The sequence below is a fragment of the Schistosoma haematobium genome, chromosome 6 (assembly GCF_000699445.3).
Source record: "Schistosoma haematobium chromosome 6, whole genome shotgun sequence".
NCBI lineage: Eukaryota > Metazoa > Platyhelminthes > Trematoda > Strigeidida > Schistosomatidae > Schistosoma > Schistosoma haematobium.
The window spans coordinates 19,859,627-19,877,703 of record NC_067201.1 but is presented as its reverse complement, the minus strand read 5'-3'; the positions used below and the strand labels follow the sequence as shown (position 1 = coordinate 19,877,703).

At 38.5% G+C, this 18,077-nt stretch overlaps 1 protein-coding gene across 1 annotated transcript; it reads right to left on the bottom strand.

The window, feature by feature from the left end:
* Nucleotides 1-5,939: 5,939 nt before the first annotated feature.
* PDCD6_2 (Programmed cell death protein 6) lies at nucleotides 5,940-17,159 on the bottom strand. Its single transcript, XM_051217075.1, has 4 exons — nucleotides 16,701-17,159; nucleotides 16,602-16,663; nucleotides 14,097-14,410; nucleotides 5,940-8,901 (listed from the first exon to the last, which is right to left on the bottom strand). The coding sequence occupies exons 1-4, from the start codon at nucleotides 16,733-16,735 to the stop codon at nucleotides 8,800-8,802; spliced, it is 513 nt and encodes a 170-aa protein (XP_051065713.1). The 5' UTR covers nucleotides 16,736-17,159; the 3' UTR covers nucleotides 5,940-8,799.
* Nucleotides 17,160-18,077: the final 918 nt, after the last annotated feature.

Sequence of the window (18,077 nt, the reverse complement as noted above, 5' to 3'; positions counted from 1 at the left end):
TTTAGGGTTATAGGAAGCATATAGTTAGTTAGGAATGAGTATTTCACTGTAGAACTTACCGTTTACAACATCGTGTAATCTATGTTATTCTATGTATTCTGTTAACTAGAATTGTCACATGAGTACCACATTCCACAGTTATACTTCTTTCAAGAATCTGGAATATATAGTGGCATTCATAAAACTTAATGATATTCTATATGCTTAGTATCTATCCCAAGAAGTAATAACAGATTAATAATCAAATAATTGGATTTCTGTCGCAGTCCTTTGATGAGCGAATGCGACATTAAACTTTTGAAATATTCAGAGGCAAGAAAGCATAGTAGTATCATGTGTTTTCAGTTTGTTATATCCCGATGAGAATAATGAATGGTAACTTTTGGGACCTATTTATGGACTAATACTATGAGTATATTTTTGTCGCATAATTGTTAAGTGACCAAATTATTCATACTCGTGTTCCTCTCATTATGAGCTTTATTTTGATCTATGAACTATTATTATAAGATTTACCATTCTTGAGTTATGTCCTGTCTATCAATTACTATCTCCCTTATTCACAGCCACATCTGGTACAAATGTTGTTTCCTATTTTATGGTACGATGTGGTCTGTTTGGTTGGCATATAGACCCAGTAGGTTTGAAATAAACGATTTATATCGCAGAGGCTGAACTTCTGGACTTAATAGGCTGGGCTAGGCGGGAAGCAGGACTGATAAGGACTCTAGACTGCTCGTACTTGATTTTATGCGTCATTAGTCCGGTCGTTAATTCACTGTACTCTAATTGGCGGTATCCTCACGTTATACATTAACAGGGCACACAGGCTACAAGTTATAACAGTTGAGTGGTGCGCTGCTAGGTTACTCAAAATTATCAACATAAGTGCGTCGAAATTAACATCCACGAGATTTCGTCAGCAATAAAGAAAACAAATGAGCAAAATCTCAGTTGTTTAAAGTTCACTATTGGTATACGTATACGTATATATTAATTATTATGTAGTACTAAATGGATTGATTGGTACTTTATTTTGATAATTCACTTGAACTTTTTATCCAGACAAATTGTAGTGAACGAAAACACATGTGGGGACAATCGAACATATTCAATCATAAAATTACAGAACATCTTAGTAAAATCTGAGAACCATACAGTAAATAATTCATTTGCAAAATATCAGTTAATCGTCTCAGACTTCATGGTTCCTCCATTCCTTCATTTCCACCGCAATCGTTCTCTTCTCTTCGATCTTCTTAACTTTCTACTGTCAGGCATTTCACTTTCATCTGATGATACATACTACTAATATCTGTCGACATCAGTAGCACACACCACAAAATTCTGTTTTAAATTAAATATTTAAATACTTGTCCTCCTTATCGGATATCGCTTGTATTTTTTTTTGTCTAGCTTTATTTCGACATATGTTGGGAACTTAAAAAAAACTCTGTCGTGTATTAACTATTTGGATGTTTTCACGTAATGTTCGTGGTATTTACATCCGCCTCAAGTTCTACGAACATATGGTCTTTCATCTGCATATTTTCTTTTCGCCTTGAGGATGCCAAGTTGAGGCATGCTTTGCGATGGGGTTTAGTGGTTTCCATAAAGTTCACTCTATCTACCTGAGACGTGTTTTCCTCATTTCCTCCTCACTTGGTAGCTGGTTCCTTCTCCGACACAATCGGTGTCAGATATTTGCAATTTCCTAATGGGTAGAAAATTTGATTTTTCTACTCATTGAGATATTGCAAATATATTAATTTATATATAAAAATCTACCGAATGCTAAATTTATTCGAAATCCTCAAGTCAAACCTTGGTAATGATACCTGCTTTTCCTTCTTTCTTTCGAAGGATTTTTTGATTGTTTTGAAGGCTGATATAACGAGTGGTTTGAAATGCTGCCTTCTCTGTGATATACTAAAATAATACGTTAATATGAAAATGAGATCAATCACGTTATATCAAATACAGGATTTACGACACAGAATAGAGAAAAAAATTAACACTAGATAACACTTTATTCAACGCAGCTACAAGCAGTCAAACTCAGCGAACTTGAAGTAGAAATCGATGAGAGGAAAGGAAATTACATATTTAATAGTCAGTAGGCTAAGTGCCTGTTTGCCCACGCTCAGTGGCCAGTCACATTTTAATCTTACTACTGCACACCAGACGCATAGATTTTCAATTCTATAAACGCTTTTCATTCTTCTTTCAAGTTTCTGAGAGCAACTCATTGTATTTGTGAGGGGGTTTCTTTTTCATGACCACACTACAAGAAAAGCTTTCTTGAAGTTAGTCATTCCTGCCCAGATTGCGCTCAGTGAGTCTCACTGATTCCAAGCAGGTCCACTTTTTATCATCTCATTTTCGAATAACTCTTCCAGTTTCCTACATTGTTTGAACATTCCACGTACCTGGATAAATTATCGCCCCAGTCGTCAGAAAGGGCATCGGCTTACTAACTCTTGAAGAGTCTAGGCTTTCTACATGAAGCGTCATAACTCTTTTGTGTGAAGACCCTTCAACTCACAGGACATCTTGAATTGTTTTACTGGTCTATTCTGGATAGCGTTTTTGTCATTATGTTCATTTTCGAGACCTATGGTTTTTAACCCAACGCCAGTCTCTTCTTTTACCAGGCTTGGGACTGGCAGCACTCCAATAGGGCCTGAGGTGGAGTTAATGTTCGGAAGTTGTCATGATTACATATCAGTATAGTGTAGCAAGGATGTAAATAAATTTAAGACTAGATAATAAAAAAATTGCAAGTAGATGTCTTATGTGAACGATTATTCTACAACATTGGTCGTAACAAAAAACCCAAAGAACTAGAATATAAGTGATTACTCAATGAGCATACGGTAATAATAAGTGAAAATACAATAAGCATAGCTCAGTCCCATAATAGGATGAGACGGCCGTCCAGTTCTTCCAGGTTTCCCATGGTGGTCTAGTTTCAATTGACTCATGATCTTAACCATTAAAATTACTATAATATCCACAAAACCCCTTCTGATAGTTCAGTTAGTTAAAATGAAATTACTAATCCAGAAAATAAGTGGAATAACAAAACCTGATAATGTAATTAGCCGAAAAAACCCCCAGCTAAACAAAATTTTATGACGTCATGAAGATAAATATATGCGATAAAGTTAGTGACAAATTAACAACCATGTCATTTTGAATACATAAATCAGGTTTCTAATACCTAACAATGAGAGACCTGGCAAACTTCAGAAGATAGGAACTTGGTTGTTTATCAATCACTAAGCTAAATTTCAAGATATCGATCTGATGTCCTGTATTCAAGAAATGTTTGGCAATTATAGTTAGTTATAAAATATACCCTTGTAGGCCATGGTAGTTTTACATTGATTTTCAGGAGAACCAAACACCATCCAGACTTTTATGTGACAACCCAAACAGTACAGCTCAATCTCGTTTAACAGGAAAACCAGACACCGCCCAGGCTTAAAGTTTATAACCCGAGCAGTACAGCTCAATCCCGCTTCACATAAGAACCAGACACCATATAGGCTTGAACGCTACAATCTGAATAGTACAACTCAATCCTGTGGTGCAACCACACGGGTACCAAGCATCCTGGTTGACCACTCATATACACATTCACATCACATGTATAGTTTTTTCGACCAGTGATCGTGTGAATCAATTATGCACAGCATGAACAGGCCAAATTTGACCTATTCCGCTTACACAACAGACAAACTCATTAATTTTAGCAATGGCGACATGCCTTGCAGTGTTCCAATGACAATGGCCCTAGAGAACATTAAGAAGCAACCACCATTATGAATGAAATCGGTTAACCAGCAAACCAATTTTGCGCATGAACAGTCAGTAAAACTTACCAAAGTAATGCCGAACCATCCACAATATCAATGGCGAACCTCCAGTTTCATATGAGACCTTCAGCTCTACATAGCTTATACTGCATATAACACATATGTAAGATAGTAAACCAAATAGCCCAACCTGAAGTGTTCAAGCTTAAAGAATGCTTAAAACCCATTGTCTGATATCGGAATACTATTACTAGTCCATCATATGTAAACAATTGAACATTAAGATGTTCACACAATGTACCTACCTTATCATACATTCTATAAAAAGTAAGTAGTTACATTAATTAATTGGCAATTCAATATAAAATCTAATTAATTTATAAATAAGTCTTATCTATAAATTAATTGAAATCTCAACTAAAAATAGTATCTTCATCATTGGTTTATGAATCAGCATGGACGGATGACCTTGAATCCCATTTAACCAATGAGATTTTATTTAAAGAAACTTGTCTAAAGTAATAATAATAATGATAATTGAATAGAATTTACAATTGCAAAATAATAAGGTCGTGGATGCGCACTGCTGAGAAGTCCCACAATAGGACGAAACGACCGTTCATTGCTTCCAGGTTTTCCATGGTGGTCTAGCTTCAACTGAATCATGATCTTAACCATTGAAATTAAAATTATAATAAGTTGATTGAATAGTTTATTAATATCAAAAAGGTTTTTTGTGGGTATTATAGTAATTTCAGTAGTTGAGATCATAAGTCAATTGAAACTAGACCATCAGGGAAAACGTGGAAGCATTGGACGGTCGTTTCGTTCTATTGTGGGACTCCTAAGTAGTTCGTATCCACGATCCCTCCGCCTCCCGAGATTCGAACACAGGACAATAGGACGAAACGGTCGTCAAGTGCTTTTAGGTTTTCCATGGTGATCTAGCTTCAACTGACTCATGATCTTAACCATTGAATAGTTTATATTGATAATTTTCATTGAGACATTAAAACACAAAATTCAATATTGTTCACTTTTCAACAAGTTTATCGTCAAGTTATGCAATCATTTATATGTATATTCCTTGAGGTAACATGACGTGATACAAAGATTTTAACATTAAGCTTTTGATAAGCTAATACCTTAATCTAATATAAGCTTATTGACTTCACACCCCCTCATTTATTAGGGTACATCATGTAAAAGTTACATATTCATTTCCATAACAGAAATGTGGGTCTGATTACAGTTGAACTTCTTTTAATATTTTTTTATCCTAAAGTTTCATCCCTAAACATAAAATGGACGTCTTTAGTTCGGACACTTTTCCGGATCGCTTATAACTGACGAAAAGTGTGACATGTTGATATACCAGATTTTAAAAAAACACCAGTACCAGAAATGAAAGCTATTGAAAACTGATTAGGAAAGTACGGAAACTGATTTAGAACAAGTGCACCATTGATCAGAGTAAACTAATTTGGTCAGATAGCCTACACTGTCAAGTATACCAATCAGAATAATAGAAGTCCAGAGGAATGATTATAATTACTTTAATCATTTCGATTCATAATCCCTGTGATTTAACACATAGAACACTGAGCCAGAAATTACTACAGTTTATAAATATCAAACGATACATAGCCGAGATATTGCCTCCAAACGCCTTGGTACGGTTGAAAGTGGGGAGAGTCAACTCTCCTTCTCCAAATGCTCTCACATGGATACGTGCATAAAACCACTACCACACAAGTCCTACTCACTGCTTTCTCATGGCATTACTGTTGTTTACGAAATTGAAAGGACGAAAATTGAATGTCCGATGCGTTAACCGGTTTGGTGGATACGGACGGTCCACCTAGGGGAGTTGGAAAACCCTGATTTCAAACCAATGGTACACATGGGTACCAGTACCTTGAGGGAACACATGGCGTATGAACCAATCGTTGATCACCGGCTATCATGAGACTGCATCTCCTGACGTCGCTACACTGTCTTGTAGATTAGACCTGCAGGTCGAAGGCTCAGGGTGTGGCCCCGTAAGGAAACCACGTGGTTCGGCCTGGGCACCCGGGTAGTATCCCAGCCCTCACACAAATCGAATGATTTATATGGCGCATATCTATTTGGTGCCTTCTTGTACCAATTTTTATGTGTTTAAATAAATAAATAAATAAATAGAAAGACATGATCTGAATTTCTATCAGACCACTTTCGACTATATTTTATCATCTTAGTCACATACTGGAGGCGGAGTCATTGATACGAGTTCATGATAGTAAATAAAAAGCGACTCATATTTTCCTAAAAATTTTTATTGACTTGGCTCTTGTTTCATAAAAATAAACAATCTTATTAGTCATACGATAACAGTAGCCAATTCTGTCTCAACATGGTGGCGGTTATAATAATAAACAGCCTACACAAACTGGAAGTTATTACTGAATTAGAGAAATCAATTGATACCAACGATATAAAATGCAAGGAGTATTTTAAACATGAATCACAAGTAACGAATCCATCTTAAGTTCCAAATACCTTATGATCATGATAATCCTATTTCATTTGAACGACTTCACTGTATGTGTTAAGATGCTGCATAAACTTCACACAATCAGTTGATTCTCTATCAGACACTGAAGAAAAGGATCGCCAAATTCAACTATTGAGCGATTGACAGTTAATGTCACCTTTTGTACTTCACATCTAGAAATCGTTTCCCCAAATTTTGATAATTAAGCACCATAATTTAATCATGATTTGGTCAAATTGTAAACCATTTTCGCCACAGACTGACAATGGCTGAAGAGAGTTGAACAAATGAATTATTGCAGTTTGAGAATTCCCATCATTGGGTAGATGCCACTGCATACAGGATTGAATTCAGTATATTTTGATTTGAAGGTTAACAACAAAATGAGTTGAAGTCCAATGATCTGTATTTCCCAAACTACAAGAAGTCAACTATTCACGTCTATCTAATTTTCGATAAGTTTCTAGTTGATATTAGTACATGATAAAAATTACTGGCAAGTGTAAAAGAAATATGATTGTTTATTTAGTTAAGTGAATCTATCAATGATAGAATTCCTTGTAGAGTAAATGAAGCTCAAACCCAATATACTGCTGACAAACTTCTCTTCAAATACAAAAGCTTTTGCCTATTTAAAAAGTTATCCTGACAGTTCCTATTCAAATGAACAGTTAACATCCAACTGTACAAAACATAACTTCATGTCTTTAAATTAATCTCATTCTTTTACAATTCGTAGGTGTTAATTTTCGTAAGTCACGCACTGGTAAAAAGTCGATCGCCAAAAATGAAATGAGTCTCTCATGTACATTTGGCAGAAGTGAGACAATTAGGAAGAGTTCTACAGTATGCTTTCCAGTTGCCTTACGAAGTAACCTAAATTCAACCCTCAACATAACTTGTTTTCGTCATAACCCGATGAGTCTTCTTTATTAGTTGGGGATTTTTCTGCCCATCATATTGCACTACTAAATACTAGCCACAATACAGTTAAAATAACTCGAATTTTAACTGCGGGAAAGAAGACCTTCATTTTTAATTTTCATGAACAAATTGCTTCCCGATAAACAGTTTAGCCATGTTACGTCGGTTGAATTTCTGTAAACATACGACAGCTTCCTTCATATGAGAGGAATCTAGTAGGTCCCAGCAGTCTGATATTGCTCCATTTAAGATTAGCTTTTATCTGTGGACATTCATCTAACCATTCTCTTCAGTCACATGCTCCTTAGTCAACAGACATAAACGGTATGTGCTATCAAAAAAAAATAAAGTATAACATGATACCTTGTTAGATACCGTATTATTTACGTCTTATTCTCTTCTGTGCACCAATTCGTGATTTATTTGAACACATAAATACTGGTACAAGGGGACACCAGATACATATGCTCCACACAAATCTCATTTGATTTGTGTGAGGGCTGGGATACTACCCGGGTGCCCAGGCCGAACCACGTGGTTTCCTTACGGGGCCACACCCTGAGCCTTCGACCTGCAGGTCTAATCTACAAGACAGTGTAGCGACGTCAGGAGATGCAGTCTCATGATAGCCGGTGATCAACGATTGGTTCATACGCCATGTGTTCCCTCAAGGTACTGGTACCCATGTGTACCATTGGTTTGAAATCAGGGTTTTCCAACTCCCCTAGGTGGACCGTCCGTATCCACCAAACCGGTTAACGCATCGGACATTCAATTTTCGTCCTTTCAATTTCGTAAACAACAGTAATGCCATGAGAAAGCAGTGAGTAGGACTTGTGTGGTAGTGGTTTTATGCACGTATCCATGTGAGAGCATTTGGAGAAGGAGAGTTGACTTTCCTCACTTTCGACCGTACCAGGGCATTTGTGGGCACCAATTCGTAAAACATAAAGAAAGCATTTTAAGGATAATATGTAAAGAAGGATCGGTATCAATTACGAAAATAAAGTGTTGAACTAGGAGGAACACTAGTGCCTAGTGGTTAATCGAATTAAAGTTTTATAAGAATAGTGATTTCATGTGTTAAATGTGAACTATTATAAATAATTAAAACTGAATATAACAAAAAGATAATATTTATTTAGGGGTACTCTTTAAATACTGTTTAGAATTTTTTTTAAAAGACACCAGTAAAAAAAGTGCATTGTAAATAATGGGTGTATATTATTCTGAATGTACTTATATTATTGTGGTGGGTTTTTTTTCAGGGTATGCAATACAAACAACAAAATGCCAATACGAATGAAATAAAGCAACTTTAGATTACAAGGTACAGTGTAAAAAAAGATGAACAAAGCATATAATCAGAGTAAGTTTAATATATATCCACAAACGGTGCAAAATCACAAATTACATAGGCTAACATAACACTTTTTGAAAAAAGTAGGTAAGGAAGTTACAAAATCCAGAGTCAGTGGTTATAGAAAAATGTAAGTCTAATCCTTCTGAACTTAAAGTTTATATAACAACTGAAAATGCTGCTGTAAGAAACTGTTCAAATGAAAACTGAGCTTGACCAATCATTCTATAGTCATATCGCCTGAATGCTCCCGTGAGAATCTGAAATAAAAACAAGTTTCAAGCACAGTACTAATTAGTAACAGAAGGGTTTTTCGTGGATATTATAGTAATTTTAATAGTTGAGATCATGAGTCAATTGAAGCCAGACCATCATAGAAAACCTGGAAGCACTGGACGGCCGTTTCTTCCTATCGTGGGACTCCTCAATACCAATTATTCAGGTGAATAAGCTAACGAATTCCTGATACATCGATAAGTTTCTTGTTAAACAACTGGAAATTAGGTACTTTGCAGTTCCCCTGATACGTTTTAGGTCACTTAAGTAGTATTTACTTATCTGGGTCGACTTATCTACAAAACACTAAATCGAATATATATTTATCCGTCCAGTTTCAATTAATGGACACAGATGAATGAATCAAGAAAGTGGTAGAATTTTCTCCTGTAATTTTTATGTCAACTTTTGTGTTTACCTAAATACACTCGGTTCCTGTTTCTCTTGTAAAAAACTTCGTTTCTAGCTTATTCTTGTTCGTATTTGCATCAAGTCAAGTGAAAGGTAACAGTTGAACACGATTAAAAAAGGGGAAGAATAAAACAACTGGTAAAATATCCTCTTTAGTTGAGTGATATCTAACTAATTAGGTTACCCAGAGTCATGTTTAATTATTTACTGATATAGCGGGTGGTTCAAAATATTCTCCTCTCTCTGTGATATACTAAAATAATACGTTAACACAAAAATGAGACTAATCTCCTCAGTGATCGAGTTTACAGTACCGCTAGATCGGATACTTGAACGGTACACAACACAGAGACTCGATCACGTTATGTCAGATACAGGATTTACGACACAGAATAGAGAAAAAAATTAACACTAGATAACACTTTATTCAACGCAGCTACAAGCAGTCAAACTCAGCGAACTCGAAGCAGAAATCGATGAGAGGAAAGGAAATTACATATTTAATAGTCAGTAGGCTAAGTGCTTGTTTGCCCACGCTCCATGATCAATCACATTTTACTTTCACTAACATACATCAGCTACTTTTGAATAGGTGGGTTATTAAACTGTCTTACTCACTGGGTAAAAGACTAGGGTGCTAGATTTAAAAGTACATTCATTTTTAAGTGATAAATTATTGCTGGAAATATTTGATATATGGTTGATTTATTTCGCTTTTTAGATATTGGATTTAATTTTCTTAAGATAAGTTGTATAACTTGTATTTCCGAGAAAATTCTGGAGGTTACTTTTAGAAGTACATTTACGGAGATCATCGATACTGTCTTCTAAAGATGTTTCGATTTCATGAGCCCCCAAATGCCCTGGTATGGCGGAGAGTGAGGTGGGCCCGCCCCCCCTCTCGAAATGCTTTCACATGGCCACGCGTATACAGCCTCTGCCAGGAAAGACCTACTCACTGCCTTCTCTCACCGGGGAGTTGTTTACGAAAATCAGAGGACGAAAAGCGAATGTCCGGCGCTTTAACCGGATCCCAAACCAATGGTGCACGTGGGATCCAGTATCCTGCAGGAACAAATGGCGTATGAACCAATTTTCGGTCACCGGCTACCACGGGACTGCATCTCCTCACGATGCTCCACTGCCTTGTGGATTAGACCTTTAGGTCAAAGGCTCGGGGTGTGGCCCCCTAAGATAACCACCTGCTTCGGTCTAGGCACCCGGGCAGTATCACAGCCCTCACACAAATATGATGAACTGTCGACAATTATGGAAAATACTTTTCTTGCTTCGATTATTAATCAAACGATTCACATTATTATTATTATTATTATTATTATTATTATTATTATTATTATTATTATTATTTAATACGTCATTTATTCACTCTCTTTTATTCCCACTCTGTCTATCCTTACTTTTCGACTTATACAGCAGCTCGCCTATGGTGGAAATTAGGTTCTATCTAAACGTTCTCGAGTCACCGCCTGGTTGAAAATTGTATGCTACCATCGAATACGAATACTGAAGCAGTTTTTCTGAAACCACGTGCACCATTCAAACTGGCTGCCTTCAACGTTCACACACTTATGTAGGTTGGACAACAGATAGGGCTGGCTATGTCTTTGGAAAGTCTTAATATCGATGTTTGCTGTCTATCCGAGACCCGTATTTAAGACTCTGGTGAAGTACTACAAATTCGTTCTACATCTGTCACTTCAAAAAGCTTGTTTTACGTGCGCTTATCCGGGGACCCTGTGGCATCTTCGTCTGGTCTTGCTGGCGTTGGTGTCGCACTAAGCGCTAGAGCTGAGGCAGCACTAATTGATTGGATCCCCATTAACAGTCCGTTATGTGCTGCTACATTAGGGAGTTCCATCAAAGTAAGAAGAAATCGGCGTGAGAAACGATGTCTTTTCGTCATCTCCGCCTATGCCCCGACAGATTGAAGCCCGGATGCAATCAAGGATGAATTCTACCACCAGTTAACTGTTTTTCTCCAGAAAGTGCGTCCGACAGATATTGTAGTACTAGCCGGAGACTTGAATGCTCAGGTCGGGCGTCTAGGCACAGAAGAGAGTCGTTTAGGTGGCCGATGGGGACTCGTTGGTTGCAGGTCAGATAACGGGGACTGTCTACTGCAACTGTGTACAGACCACAACCTGTTTTTGGCTAGCACTAACTTCCGGCACAGTCGTCGCCGATGTGCCACCTGGCGTCCTCCCTCTACATCTCAAGCCTGGACTCAGATTGATCACATCTCGATCAGCTACCGCTGGCGTGGTTGTGTACAAGACTGCCACTCCTTTTGGAGTACCTATCTGGACTCTGACCATGCCTTGGTCTGCGCCAATCTTACCTTACTTTTCAGTGGACAACGAAGTGACCGCCACCAACGGATTGATGTTAGCAAGCTGGTTGCAACTTCTGTTGCTAGTAAGTATCGAACCGAGCTAGTTTCTAGGTTAGCTACCATTCCACCGAAAAGTATAGATGAGCATTGGTTGCAATTGTATGACGCCATGAAAATGGCAGGTACAGTCAGTTGTGAGTTCGCAAAACGCTCCGCTTATAAGCACTGAGTTTCTTCAGGCTCCTGACAACTCATTGAAGCCTGTCGGTCTACTCCGGGTGATCGTGAGTTTGACCATAAACGAAGGATGTTACGTAAGGAAATTGGGCAAAGCTTGTGTAAGGACCGAGAAGCCTGGTGTTCGAAGCGTGCTAATGAGCTGGAAGCAGCAGCTGCATATGGTAACTACCGGAAGCTCTTCCAACTCATCCGAGCCACTGGCAGCAAGAAGTCTGGTGTGAGCGAAACAATCTGCGAGGATGATGGGATGCCAATCACTAACACCCATCGACGTCTTGGACGATGAGCAGAATTCTTCGAAGGCAGTTCAACTGGCCTGCTGCTCCGGCAACATCGGTCAGACTGTCCTGCCCGCCATGGCCGGTGACGACTGATCCACCAAATGAGGCGGAAGTCCGCAAGGAACCCAACTCTTGAAGCGTTACAAATCACCTGGCCCAGATGACTTACCTCCGGCTCTTTTTAAAGATGGTGGTGACTTTCTGACTAAGGAACTGACTGTGTTGTTTACAAAGGTTTGGGAACTAGAGAGTGTACCAACGTCATGGAATGAGTCGATAGTTGTCCCTATCTTTAAAAAGAGTTCACGTCGTTCCTGTAACAACTATCGGGGGATAAGTCTACTTCCGATTGCGTCCAAGCTATTGGCTTCCGTCATACTTCGTAGGTTGTTCAAAACTCGAGAAAGATTGACTCGCGAGGAGCAGGCTGGTTTTCGTTCCGGCCGAGGATGTATTGATCATATCTTCACCCTCCGCCAAATGTTAGAACACCGTCATACTTGTCAAAGGCCAACAATCGTAGTGTTTCTTGACATCAGGGCTGCCTTCGATTCGTTGGATAGGACTGTTCTCTGGGATTGTCTATTGAAGAAGGGTGTGCCTGAGAAGTTTATTAACATCCTAAAGGCCCTATATACAAACAACTCGGGTAGAGTGAAGGCATACAACCACCTCTCTCTATTGTTCCATTCGAGCAGTGGGGTTAGACAGGGTTGCCCAATCTCACCATTATTCTTCAACTTTGCCATTGACGACATTCTGGAAACAGCTCTGATGGATGTAAGTAATGGTGGTGTGGATCTGCTGCCTGGAGAAAGACTTCTCGACCTTGAGTATGCGGATGATATTGTCTTATTGTGCGATAATCCCCAAGACATGCGATCCGCACTTAACCAGTTGGCAATCAATATCCGTAAGTACGGTATGTGCTTTGCACCTTCGAAGTGCAAAGTACTTTTACAAGACTGGCAGGATTCTAATCCTGTACTCACCCTGGATGGTGAGAAGATAGAAGTAGTCGAGAAGTCCGTGTATCTAGGTAGCTGCATAAGTGCTGGTGGTGGCGTGAGTGATGAGATCACTGCATGTATAGTGAAAGCTAGGGCGGCTTATGCCAATCTGGGCCATCTTTGGCGCCTTCGTGATGTCAGTCTGGCTGTAAAAGGTAGGATCTACAACGCGTCGGTGAGAGCAGTTTTGCTCTATGCTTGTGAAACCTGGCCTCTTCGAGTTGAGGATGTTAGACGACTCTCTGTGTTCGACCATCGCTGTCTCCGAAGAATCGCTGACATCCAGTGGCAACAACATGTTAGTAATGCAGAGGTTCGGCATCGTGCGTTCGGGTGCACAGACGATAATCCAATTGGTGTCACCATCTTGAAACACCGACTTCGGTGGCTTGGACATGTTCTACGAATGTCGTCCCAGAGAATTCTACGTCGTGTATTATTTGCCGACTCTGGGACTGGTTGGAAAAAGCGGAGAGGTGGTTCAGAATAGGAGCCAGTGGCGATCCTGCTGTAACCTTCTTTTACTGTCTTCATAAAAAAATGGTTGCTTCTTCCTTAACTGAAAGATCTCTTCTGATTGTACGTTTCCGTTTCCCCCATTGTTATTATTATTACACTACCTTACACTAATATGTTCGTTATTGTTCTTTTTTAACGCTCCTTACCTTTCTTTTTTTTTCCTTCTTCTCTCCAAATTCTCATTGTTTTGTGTGTTTTGGTGCCCTCTTGTACCAGTATTTATGTGTTCAAATAAATAATAAATAAATACTTCCAGAAATACCAGTTTTCTCCTACATTAGCGAACTTGTAAATATTTGATAAAACAATAGTTGGCTTTCTTTAAATAAACAAACAATAATAATTAACACATCAATAACACTCACTTGTAAACAGACACATGCATAAATGAAATCATCAAATGAAATAGATTCTCGACGATTATGACCAAATCGACGAACCATAAAATTTATAAATTGTGGCGACAGACTATAACCAAACCTCATCAAAGCAGCACTGAGTTCTTGACGGTCAATTGAACCGGAGTTATCTCGATCAAATTGTCGGAAACAATTTTGCCAATCATTTACATACTTAAAAAGTTTACCAAATTCATCGAAACTAATTGTTCCATTCATATCACAATCAAACATTGTAATCATTAACTGTACTGTTCTTATGTTGAACATCGTTCCCAAACCTTTATTACAAACGAAAAGTTCCAAAAAACCAGTCATATTCTTTGGAAGAGCATAAATAACGGTTGACATTGAGAAATATTTGTATTGTGAAACTAAGCAATACTTTTTCTCAGACTTCTAACTAAATGGTTGAAACAGTGAGGCACTAAAGTAATCAGAGGAGTATTAATAATAAGGTAATCTAAAAACAGTAAACATTCCGCATGTTGTATTTGTTTTGAGAAATGACAGATAATGTCTCCAATTGACTACTACCATCCCTCTAACTCTAATTAAGATGTCGACATTTACTGAAGTATATTAAATGATCGTTTCGATCGAAGTAAGGTCTGAATTTGATCATTCTAGTATTTTCCACCGCCATCCTATTCTATTCAGTTTTATGAAGGTTTCTAACCTGTAACCCAGTGGTTGAAAGTACCACACGACATTAGTACGACAAGATTAAGCTAAGAGGATGAGAAAGAAACCAAACATAGCAGCATTAGAACTGGATATTAAAAATATGATTCGACAAGACTAGAGAGAATAGAATGAATGAAGGGATACTAGAATTAAGATTGAAGAAAAGATCAACAGTGCATGCTATAATAACAATCAATGTTTAGAGAATTTAAGGGACATGGCTCAAGATCATTCGCAATGGAGTAGCTGCATGCACTGTCTATCTTTCCTGCAATCTTAATTTCAGTATTCCTTCATTCATTCTATGGCCCCCAAATGCCCTGATACGGCCGAAAGTGAGGAAAGTCGACTCTCCCTCTCCAAATGCTCTCACATGGATACGTGCATAAAACCACTACCACACAAGTCCTACTCACTGCTTTCTCATGGCATTACTGTTGTTTACGAAATTGAGAGGACGAAAATTGAATGTCCGATGCTTAAACCGGTTTGGTGGATACGGACGGTCCACCTAGGGGAGTTGGAAAACCCTGATTTCAAACCAATGGTACACATGGGTACCAGTACCTTGAGGGAACACATGGCGTATGAACCAATCGTTGGTCACCCGCTACCATGGGACTGCATTTCCTGACGTTGCTCCACTGTCTTGTGGTTCATACCCTTAGGTTGAAGGCCCAGGGTATGGCCCCGTAGGGAAACCACATGCTTCGGCTTGGGTACCCGAGTAGTATTTCAGCCCTCACACAAATCGAATGGTTTATGTGGCGCATATCTATTTGGTGCCTTCTTGTACCAATGTTTGTATCTAAATAATAATAATAGATTAACTCTATGGAATTAAATCTTGACCACAAACATTTAGAATACATGATTACTGGCTACATATTTCACGAGAAATATAGCTGTATGAAACAGCTGTAAGAGATTAATCATGATCTTAAGGGGCAAAAGTATTCTCATGAGCTGTGTGAATTATCAAACTATTCATTTTAGTAGGGAACCCCCCAAGCTAAGTTGGATGACACCAGTAAATTAGTCAAAGCGTAATGCGGAAATTGCGTATGTGTGCATATGTTTAGGCCGCCACACTACATTAGCAAAGCGACATCTCATTAATATAGTGCCACTAGCGAAACGGGATAGATCTGTGTCGTAGTTATTTAAATACACTAATTAGGTTCAGTTCTTGTATAGGCGGAACCTAGTGATGAAGTTCTCTGTATGAAGACTAATTTTTGTAGACAGCGAGAACCAGGTGAACCACTTTGAAATCTTAATCTTCAAGACTTATATCTCATGTCAGTGTACCGGCAAATGAATGCAAATAGATTCACCTTCAGGATCACCTTGGAATGTGACCAGAATACGCAATAAGTAGGTGAAATAAGTAAGCACAAAACAAGAAACAATAGCTGACCTATTTTTATCATTGAATTCAAGCTAAATGACCGATTTTGAAGTGCATATGCACTGTCTTATATATGACAGGAAAACTGAGATCGGATGTCAATAACGAAGATAGATAAACAAATCTGATTTAGACTAGATCTACGACGAATATATCCGTCATTATATATTTATAAATGTGTATTTGTACCGAAGCAACCGGAAAAGGGGAAATCAAGGGGATATTCTGTTGCGATCGCAACGTCGACGTCAGAAAGTTTATAAGAATAGCAATTAACTGTTGGTTCCAAAGAAAACTACAACATAGAACTAACGTGATGTAAGTTTTACTCTAAAAACAACGCCACTTAAATAACAACAATTAAATTAACTCACCGTTCGATAGACAAGATTGCAATTCGTCAGCAGTTATATTTCCACTTCCATTTTTGTCAATTCTGAAGGTATTTCAACATATATCATACCACTGATTACCTTCTGAATATACTCCACAAGGCGTTCTGATCCATAACTCGCTTCTTGTCACCAGATAATCTGTTAACAAAGTTTCGTAGGAAGGTCTATAAACCGCACTCAGAATATTTCGTAATCGTGAAGGTCACCAATTATCAGATTCAGATTTCAGATTTGTGTAGTGAAGACAGAATGTCTACGGCCTATGTTATTCTTTTTCTAGTATGCTTTTGCGAGCGTCTGGTCTTCTTTTGAATAAGTCAATTGAAGGTGCGGAAACCACTGCTTCGGGTAACAGGTTCCAAGAATTGTTGACTCGGTGTGAAAACCTGTATGCCACGGGTATTTTGTTCGTTTTTGGCTTTTCTACTCGCCTACTACGTCCTCTGAGATGTTTTGATCGAGTGGGAACAAAAAGAAAGGATGTGGAAGGTCCGAAGTCATTTCTTAGTATTCTATACATCGAAATCTTAATCTGCGACAGGACAGAGCAAAGAGGTCTAGCTTCTCAAGCCACCCTTTGTATGGTAAACCCCAGAGTTTTAGAATTGCACACTAGTTGCCATCTGTACTTCCTCCAGGATATCTGAGTAACCTTTTAAAAAGGGGCTTGCAGCCTGAACGCAGTTTTCAAGGTTAGTTCTCACTAAGGTTTTGTACACTGTAGTTAACATGGTAGTATCTAACTTGGTGAATGTCCGTCCTAAAGCCCATAGGGTTCTAAACCCCTTAGCTGCAACCTCCCGGTAGCGGGCCGTGGTCTCAAGATCATGACTCACTGTTACCCCAAGGTCCTTGTGAGACCGAACCACGGGTACAGGTACTTCCCTCATACTGTACCCATTTACCTTTGTATCCTCAAATTGCATGTAGACGTACTTGGGTGCGTTCGTAGACATTAGCTACTCTTCAGACCAGCTAATCAGAATATCTAAGTCTGCCTGAAATGCTCATGCGTCTATGTTTTCTTTTATTTCTCGCCAAATGTTTTACATCATCAGAGTATAACAGTATCGGGGACTCAACTACACTTGAGAGTTCATTTATATAAAGTGTAAAAAATAGAGGACCTGGTAGCGAGCACTGTGACATTCCACTAAATACCGGTCTCTAGATGGAGCACTTTAAATTTACTCTTACTTTCTGTCTTCGATCTACTAGGAAATCCTTAATCCATTTTGGGAGATTTTACAGCTTAAAAGCAGTCTATTTATTGTCACCTTATCAAATGCCTTGCTGAAGTCTATGTAGACAACATCCACTGATTCTCCATTGTCTAGAGCCTCTATCCATTGCTCCCTTATTATAAGGAGGTTTGGTGTACAATAACAACTTTTTCTGAAACCAAGTTGTTCACCGTTTAAAAAGATGTTGGTTTCCACGAATGTCATTGTGGTC

What these genes read in the sequence shown, in the direction of transcription:
- PDCD6_2 (XM_051217075.1), bottom strand. Translation starts at nt 16,735, where the DNA reads ATGGATCAGAACGCCTTGTGGAGTATATTCAGAAG. An exon ending in TTGTGGAGTATATTCAGAAG is followed by an intron (nt 16,664 to 16,700) that starts GTAATCAGTGGT and finishes AAATACCTTCAG; the next exon opens with AATTGACAAAAATGGAAGTG. An exon ending in ATGCATGTGTCTGTTTACAA is followed by an intron (nt 8,902 to 14,096) that starts GTGAGTGTTATT and finishes TTTTTATTTCAG; the next exon opens with ATTCTCACGGGAGCATTCAG.